General features: G+C 33.2%; 1 protein-coding gene across 2 annotated transcripts; it reads right to left on the minus strand.

The window, feature by feature from the left end:
• Positions 1 to 331: 331 nt before the first annotated feature.
• LOC113847043 (autophagy-related protein 11) lies at positions 332 to 7,238 on the minus strand. 2 transcript variants are annotated; one of them, XM_027475882.1, is made up of 5 exons: positions 5,298 to 7,238; positions 3,193 to 4,879; positions 1,961 to 2,181; positions 1,280 to 1,493; positions 332 to 1,035 (listed from the first exon to the last, which is right to left on the minus strand). In XM_027475882.1, exons 1-5 carry the CDS (start codon positions 6,239 to 6,241, stop codon positions 637 to 639), a joined length of 3,465 nt encoding a protein of 1,154 aa, XP_027331683.1. In that variant the 5' UTR covers positions 6,242 to 7,238; the 3' UTR covers positions 332 to 636. The 2 variants fall into 2 exon arrangements, with proteins under 2 accessions (XP_027331683.1, XP_027331685.1); XM_027475884.1 differs by having other exon boundaries at positions 484 to 1,035; positions 1,319 to 1,493.
• Between the last annotated feature and the right edge of the window lie 2,011 nt (positions 7,239 to 9,249).

Below are 9,249 nucleotides of genomic sequence, written 5' to 3' on the forward strand. Positions count from 1 at the left end.
CGTTGCCACGGTTTGTTCCGGTGGCTCGTAAGAAGTTAATTCCTTAAATATGGTTCTCAGGGTTTCCCAAAAATCCTTACTTTTCTTAAGAGTGCTGTCTGGACATTGCAGCAGAGGTAGCCCCAGTCGTCAATTATATAACAACAAAAATCGAGATAAAAGAATCCGGGATTTGCAGCATTCACGCATCTGTTCAAGGTTGAATTGTTCTACAATATTTTACCAAACGTGTCGTATACCTTGTACCTAACATATTAAAAGGGTGTTGCTTTCCTGATGATCAGATTGAGAAGCGTGCACACCTAAGTATATTTGGTAATGAGTTGGGTGGGGAAAACTGTTATCTCAGACCTGGTGAATCTAGAGATTTGGAAAATATTGCTTGCCAAATCAAACTTGAGAACTTAGAAAGAAAAGTACCAGTTGTCCAAATAAACAAGTTGTAAATAATATTCACAAATTATACAATATTTAGAAGGTAGGAAGAAATATGTACAAAGGGGAGAAATTGAAACTGAATTGGTCCATCAGCTGTACAAATGGTTAACTGGTTGAACTAGGGCATCTCAACTTTGAATATAGTTTATGTACAATTGAATACTTCCATCACATCTAATCTGCCAGGATGAAGCAGGATCAGGAAGGAGACGATGAATGAATGGCGGTTTCAGGTAACATGGCTACTGTCACTAGGAAATATTCACAGCCAACGGGGAGACCGTATGGGTTTGGAGTTGATCCTGAATTCAAGGTCAACCAGTCAGTCCCCTTGTCAGGGGTCAATTTATCAGCCCTACCACGCTCAGGCCGAGGAGGCAGTGCCTTTGCGGTTTGGCGTTCAATATGCACAATTTGTCCAACAATGTAGTTAGGTCTGCTTGGAAGATGGTCTGCAAACAGGGCTACAGATTCATCAGATAAGTAGTAGTTAGAGCAGTTCCTAGTAATTGCCTCATAATGCCCAGCTGGAGTGAGCACAAAGGCAGCAATCTCATGAGCTTCTAGGCAACCAAAAGAAATCTTCTCTTTATTTGCCTGCAGCATAATCGCAAACAGAATATAACTCAGTTCAGAATTTGAAATGACAGAACTGGCATCTATGTGCAGTCACAATAAAAATCATTCATGTAATCATAAGACATGTAGTCTTTCTGGCTCCAAAGAAAGTCAGCCAGCTGTAGTTGAAAAATAGCCCCTCAGAGGAACACAAATTATTGTCACGTTCTGTTAATTAAGAAACAAGAAACCCAGAGCTATCATAAACAAGACAATAAATCACCTGCTTCTCAAGTTGATGTTTATTATAATATGTTTTGACCTGCTCTATTTTCTCCTCCAATTCTTTCCGAAGCTGTTCATTAGCAGCCTCCACTTGTGTGTACTTCTCGTGCAGCTCTTCACGGTGCCTAGATAAGAAACCAACTTTATCGGCCAATACACGAATGCATTTTCGGAACTCAGCAATATCATCATCATCTCTGTCATTAGCAGAACTGAAAAGAGAAAAAATTTCAATCATCATTCTAGTCACAATTCATAAAGAATAAATATAAAATATCACTGGAAAGCAGACAACATAACAATAGTCTAGAATCTCTCCTCTATTTGATGACAAACAGCAAGGAGCTTTGTTGGGGATTGTTTATATTTAGCTGGCACAAAGCCTTTTACTTAATTGTATAAATTATCAAGTCTTGACTGAACAAAGTTATTGCAAGACGAATTCTTTTATTATATATGATCTCATTGACATTAAACTTCACGGATGCATATCTCTACTACCAAAATGTGTGCCTTATTTCAAGGACTGAATAAGAGTGAGGAAGTTACTTTCATCACTATCGGTCTACCACCATAGAATTTTTCTCATATCTCAGTGAGAATGGATGCTATATTGAGGGGAGAATATAAAATTTTCCAAGGCCTCTTAAACCCTAAATGATTAATGGACGTAACTTACTTGGCCAAAGATTGTGCCAAATTACGTAGGGAATCGGAAAAACCAGTGACACCACCAGGAGAATAAACACAGGTCTTGAGTCTTTCAAAAAAGCTGCGCATTTTAATAACAGATGCACGTAGTAAACTATACTCTGAGGCCCTTCTGTCAGCAGAACTTTTCTGCGTCTGAGCTTCCTCCCTAGCCTCATGCAGACAATTCTCCAAGTGGGCACAATTCATCTGTGATGAAAGAGGAAAAGTACATTAGAATATAAAAGGAAAGCACAATAATGCACCAACAATGAGTAAATTAATGAAGCATTAAATAAATTTCAACTACGTATAGTTCATCCTAGATTCCTTCTAATCAGACACAAATTTTAGATGCAAATTTCTTAATCAATATTCAATCATGTCAATCCATCTTCATGCAACAACTCAACTAAATATAAAAAAAGAATCAATTAAGAATCTTCATTTGGCTGGATTTTTTAACAAAGATGCCTGTTGTTCAACCAAACAGAATTTCATTGAGTTCAACTTGTCTACAGCAAACTTGTCAACTGCCAAGAGTCAACAAAACCTCTGCTTAGCAGTGTTTCATTGAGCAACAAAATCAATATACTACAGATGCCTTTGAAAATTCATTATTAATAATACATCTATTATCATTTAGATGAATCTATAGAAACTAAAATACAATAAGCAGAATGTGGGTGTTGATGGCATAGGCTATGGGAAGATGATAGAAATGACAAAAGCCTAGTTTGGGTAAACTTCTAGAAAAATCATCACAGAAGAAAAAAAATTAATAAAAAAAATGAATAGAACTTCGTAGAAACAACTTATGTTTCTCTATTTTTATAGAAACTCTCTGATTTAACTTCTCTAAAATTTGAGATAAGTTGTTTTTAACTTATAATAGAATTTTTATTAATTTTTTATACTGTTTTTTTCTTTTTTAATAAAGACTTCTCTAGAAGTTTACCTAAATAAGACCTAATTTCTTTTTTGGTCTTTTGACAGAATCATTGAACACTTTCAGATGAAGTAACCGCAGGTTGCATGTTTGTGTAACAAAGACAATAGAGAAAAGGAGGGACAAAGATTTGAAAATGACATTAAAATTGTAAAGTGAGAAATTAATAATAAAGACAAAATAATAGAGTTTAGGTCAATCAGGCAAGCAGACTCTTAGAAAATTAAATTGCAAACCTAAAATGATATGTCTGATTCAATTCCAAAAGTTACCTGAGATTCATCAAGTAGTTTTTGACTGGCTTCCAACTCCCTTTTCAGCACGGCAACCTCCTCCATAACAGCTTTAAGCTTTGTTTCAGTTTCATTCAATTGATTTGACTTATCTGCAAGTCCATTTTGCAATTCCAACAACTTATCATCGTTTACTTTGGAATCCAATTCTGGACAAACTGCCAAGTCAGAAGGTACAAGATCATGTGGCACAGGCATGCTCTCACCAGTAGAACTGTTTGTTAGTGACATGCCTAATTGTCCAATTATCTTGTCTTTATTATCTTTATCAGCACTCTGTGCTTCTTCACGATGAGGCTCCATCATAGATGAATCCAACTGTGGGTTCTGAATTCCAGAGGAATCCAACATGTTTTCATCCACCCCATCTAATGCTTTACCAGTATGTTCTGAGAATAAACCAAGTTTTGCATCCAAGGAACTTGAGATGCACGAAACCTCATCCATGGGCTCAGTAGTAGATATGCAAGGCATGTGGGCTTCACCACTGACATATTCTGACTTGTAATTATCTGTCTTCCCAGCAACAAGGGGAAAGTCAGCTGCATCGCTTACACTAGACATCCTCTGCCCCTGCACATACTGATCAGACAATTTCTGCTCCAATTCTTGAATACGTTTTTCATATGACACACACTGCATCTGCTTCATCTTAAGCATGGATTGAACGTGTTTAACATATTCATCTTTCAAATGCAAGGCTTCTGCTGTCTTCTCTGTGGCTTTCTTCAGTATAGTATCCACCCTTTCATCATCCAGTGACTCATACTCTACCTCAGGGCAGAGAGAACATATTAAAGCTATTCTAGCAGCAAGATCAGCTTTCAGCTTTGCATTCTCAACTTCCATCTTGCAGGTTCCAGCAATTTCTATCAACTCACTGCCATCAAGGAGGTCCTCAGAATCATCTCTCTCACTTGAGTCAGCAGAAATATCAACAGCCTCAGCCAAGTGAGAGCTATTACTACTCAAAGAGGATGAACCTTTAAAGCTTCCATACTTCTCCAGCTTGGATGTTACTCCTACTAAATATTCAGGAGCATAACGATCCACATCTGATATGTCAATATTGAGCAAATTACCATCAAATGGAGCTATATTAACATCACAATGGTTAGGAGAGTCATACAATCCCATAGATGCTAATACATCTTTAGGAATGCATGAACTATGTGCTCTCAAAAACTCCTCCCGTTTCCTGACCTCGGCATCCCTTTTTAGAGCAAGCCTTTCAGCCATTTGCCCAGCCATACCCATGTACAGCTTCATAGAAGCCTTTCGTCTTACTACTTCTGCAAGGCAAGCTCTGTATGCAGGACCAATACCATGGAACAACTTTAAATCTGCAAATAAGCCATCCTGACGAGCCATTGCCTCTTTAAAAACAGGGAATTGTAGTTTTTGGTCTTTGATGAGATAAGAAACGTAAGTTATGTTTTGCAAGTAATTGTGCACAAAGATGTTCATCTCATTCTTGTTTTCCTTGCAAAACTCAAGTAGCTTTGAAATAGCACGATCACAAGCCTGCATTTTAGGCAAGTGATTTTTGTCATGAACATCATACATAGGACCCAAGGCTGAAACTGCATCATGAGGACGAAGTGAGGAGGACAACTGGGAGGATAGGCAATCATCCACCAGTTTCTTTACTGTGTTTACATCTTTGCTGCATAAATCCCAATAAAAATATAATTTATAAGTCATGTGATAACATTTGACAGAGTAAAAATTGAATTATAGTAATCAATAAGTGCATCAATAGGAATCTGGAATCAAGTATTATTTCATGTTGCGTCTCCTCTAGTGAACTTTTAATTACTCCTAAATACTAGAAAGAAAATTCTCAACTGTCCAAGTTTCATAATGACATATTCAACATGAAATGTGTCAACAAAGTTACAGAAGTAGCGCATAATTATTTGAAATCAGGCCTGCTAAAACAACATACAAGAAGTTGAGAACCAGAATTTGAATATTAAACTCATGATACAAGTGACAAAAGTTACAAAACTCACAGCTAAGTCAAGATAAACATTAACGAGGAGCTTTGTATAAAAAATAGTTGAAAATAAAGGACAACTAACCTCAGGGATTGCATGATACTCTTTTGTTCATTTATATATTTCCCGTGTTCTTTAATTGCCTGTTCTAAACTCTTAATGGGCAAGAAAGACCGGCTGGAGAACAATTCTTCAACCCGGCGCTTTGCTTCCCCAAAAGTCTGCTTAAATTGTGACATTTTATTCTCAAACTGCTTATGGGAAGTGGTGCAATTCTCCACTGACTTCCTCAAGTTTTCTTCCTTGACCAAATCCAGCAAGCATTTGCGATCAGCAGTTTGTAAAGCAGGGTGGAGTTTGATGGATCTTAGTTTCTCAACATCCTTCCCAAAATTCACCAAAAGTTCAGAGTGCATCCTATGTTGTTGCATATAACGTCTCATGAAGTCCCCGTAATTTTGGCAAATCAACCTATAGTACTGATCCAAATTACCCCTTGCGACCTCCACTGCTCTTTCTTGGACCATCTGTTCTCTCAAAAGCCTCTCACAATGCTCATATTTCAATATAGTACTAGTATAAATTGCATGCCCCCGGTGATAATGGTACCTGAATTGCCGCTCATAAGAAGGTAAAGCCTTCAAAGCAGGATCTGAAGCATCATCAAGAGGGTGGGCATCATGGGAGGAGGATGGTGATGGAGGCTCCAAATGATTGGGAATATCAAGTTGCTCAGGTGGTGGAGGCGGCGCGTTGTTTTGAAGCCTTACTTTATTGAATATGAACACTTCTCGGTCATTTGATGGAAGCTTGTATGCAGACAGGGGCCGATGCGACTCGAGCTTCGTCTCCAAACAAAGAACAAGTTGATCACTGAAATTAATCCCAGTATCAGATTCAATATGCCTCATAACAGCCTCAACAAGTGTGTTCTCATCACAATCAAACTCAAAGGAGTGTCCATTCTCCGCAATATGAACAAGTAGCTGGCCCTGATGGACCAAACTTCCAGTAACGCAGGAACTCATCTTATCCACAACTAACTCCCAACCAACACAACAAACCCTCAATCACAACCTCCTTCTTCCACCACAAAAGGAACACCAATCAACACCAAACAAGGGTTCCAATCAAACTCTCAGGTATAGCTGAAACACGACACCACCAAAGCAATTCATCTTAATCCTTTTTTAACCACGCAAGATTTTACTTTACCCCCAGAAAATTAAAAAAAAAAAAAGGAGAAATCTTTCGATAAGAAGTTAACAAATCCTCAAAAAACCGAATCCGGAAAAGGGTCCAATCATCGGCAGAAGAAAACAAAACAACGAATTTTTCGATGAAATTTCAAATCAATCAATCCAACGCTTAAGACTGCAACAATAGCTCAACTTTGCACATAACCAACAGAGATATTCGACCAAAGACACGAACTTTAACCTCGGATCCTCTCAAAAACCCTAGTTAAAAGCACCCCACGTGAACCACAATGAGAACGAGAATGAAACACCCTTTATAATCAAGAGGCGACAATGAAAATGCCCCAAAAGAAACGAAACTATCAAAACCCAGAAAAGACGGCGAAGAATAAACCCAAATTATGCAGCAGGGAAGTAAGAATCCAACAAGAGACAGCGCATAGGTAACAAAATTGATAAGCACAAAACAGTTATTTCTTTATCTGTTTTTTTAATTAAAAAGGGGGAAAAGGGTAAGACGAAAATCTTGGAGTGGTGAAGAAGAAGATAAACGATGGTTAGAGTAGATTACGTGGGGGTTTTGATTTTCCAGAATCTCGGATAAACAGAAAAACAAGGTTGTTACGAAACCACACCTTCCTTTGATGATTTCTTAGAAATCACAACTAAATAAAAAAACTGTTGTTTTTCTTCCTCTCTTTTCTATGTATTTACTCTTCTTCATTACCCATCACTTGTTTTATAGATTCCACACAGAACCTTCTGCGGGAAGCAACCCTCGATGGCAGAACCTCTCTCTCTCTTCTCTGAACGTTTGGAAGGATTGAAAAAGCAAGCACTGTAGTGGGAATTCTTATATCTCGAATTATAAAGTGTAATCTGCATTTAATAACTGTTAACTTTTAACTTTAGTGATGGTAATCATTTAAGATTCTCATGGAGAGAGATAGAGAAACATTGCACCGACTTTTATAACTTTAGTTAATTCAATTTATTTATATTTTACTAGTTTATCTTCTTTTATTCTGAATCGTAAAAATGATTTTTTGTTCGAATCTTCGTGTAAACAAATAACTGTTTTCTTTTTCCTTTCTTCAAGAAAATAACTCATTCCCAATATATGCACACATTTAAATCTAAACTGCATTTATTATTAAAATTTCTAACTCTTGTGACTCATATATTAATTTTTTAAAAAGTTGAATATTTAATTTTAATAAACTTAATTTTAAATCATTAAATATATATACATAAATTAATAAATTTTAATAAAATAAAATAAAATAAAATATTTTTTAAAATATATAAATTTTTATTTATAAATATATTAATTATTAAAATTTTAATGTTTTTATTTATTATAAAATTTATATAAATGTGAATGATGGATATATTCTTTCATCTAATATATGAATTATTAATTAAATTTTTTAATATTATAAAATATTTTTAAATATATCATAAATTATAATATGTAACTAATTTTTATATATTAACAATTTATTATAAATTTTCTATGTTTTTAAAAAATAATAATATATATTTAGAGAAATGTGTCAAATAATTAAAAATATATAAAATTTTTAGTAAAAATATAATATTTAATGTTATTGATACCATAAATTCTATAACATCTAATTCTTTTTAATAAATATATTTCTATGTATATCTTTTAACATTTTTTTTTTGTTTTTATCTTTCAACATATTTTAAAAATTATTAAAAAACATGCATAATAATAAATAATTATATTATTAATCTGGATATTAAATAAATAAATATGTTTCTTTGTATAAATAATAAATAAATACTTTGTCAACGTACAATTTTAAATAGATAAATATATAAAATATATTTAATAATTAATATATTTAAAAATAAATTTTAATTTTTATAATTAAAATTAAAAGTATATTTATTACTTTTTAATTGTATATATTAAAGTGTCATTACTCTGGCCTTTAAAGTAAATATTTCAATTGAATTTTAAAAGATGATAATTAGTACATTTAAGTTACTGGTTAAAAACTTAAAAGAATGTTTTAATTAAAAATACTATTAAATGCATATTTATCATAATTTTAAATACATTTTTTATTTCTTTGTTAGGAAGAGCTTTTAATTATATACGAAATATATTCATCCGTTTGAGAAAGGATACTGTTTTAAGTGTTTATATATATATATATATATATTAGCTTTGACTTTGCATAGAATTTACCCAAGTAATAGTTCACAGCTGGATTGCCGTAAGTTTCTATTGACCGTTGCCATAACCCAACAAACAATGAAGCTAGAAAACATTTTAATAACTAAAATTATAAAACACGTGTTTCACCGCTTAATTAACTATCCATCCACCAACCCATCTTTCTTCCTTGTCGTCAATATATCTTTAATCTTTTATCTTTATCAAATACTTACCCATGTAAATATTAAAAATTGAAAATATGAAATAATTGAAAACTCGGTCATATAAATTTAATCGAAGTAATTGTTAAAAATAAATTAAAAAATATTATATAACAAATTTAATAAACAAAAAAACAAAATTATACGTAAATAATACGGGATGAGTGTCTTTTTTTTTTTTACTAAAAATATGTTTAAGAGAAAAATTTTAGAAAAAAAAGAGAAAATAACTTATTTTTTAATTTTATATTAAAAGAATTATATATTATTTAAAATGATAAATATATTATTAATACATTAAATTTTTTTATTATATTAATTTATATTTTTATTTTTAAAAATTAATTTTAAATATATTTATTTAAAATATAAAATAAGCTTTCTCCTCCTTCTTCTTCTTTTTTTAAATTCTCTCCCAAACATAT

This window comes from Abrus precatorius, unplaced genomic scaffold (assembly GCF_003935025.1).
Source record: "Abrus precatorius isolate BTA unplaced genomic scaffold, Abrus_2018 Scaffold8, whole genome shotgun sequence".
In the NCBI taxonomy this organism is placed as follows: domain Eukaryota; kingdom Viridiplantae; phylum Streptophyta; class Magnoliopsida; order Fabales; family Fabaceae; genus Abrus; species Abrus precatorius.

Coding starts and splice junctions, on each gene's coding strand:
- LOC113847043 (XM_027475882.1), bottom strand. CDS start 6,241: ATGAGTTCCTGCGTTACTGGAAGTTTGGTCCATCAGGGCCAGCTACTT. Junction 4,880..5,297: donor AGTATCATGCAATCCCTGAG/GTTAGTTGTCCT, acceptor GGATTTATGCAG/CAAAGATGTAAACACAGTAA. Junction 1,036..1,279: donor AACATCAACTTGAGAAGCAG/GTGATTTATTGT, acceptor ATTATGCTGCAG/GCAAATAAAGAGAAGATTTC.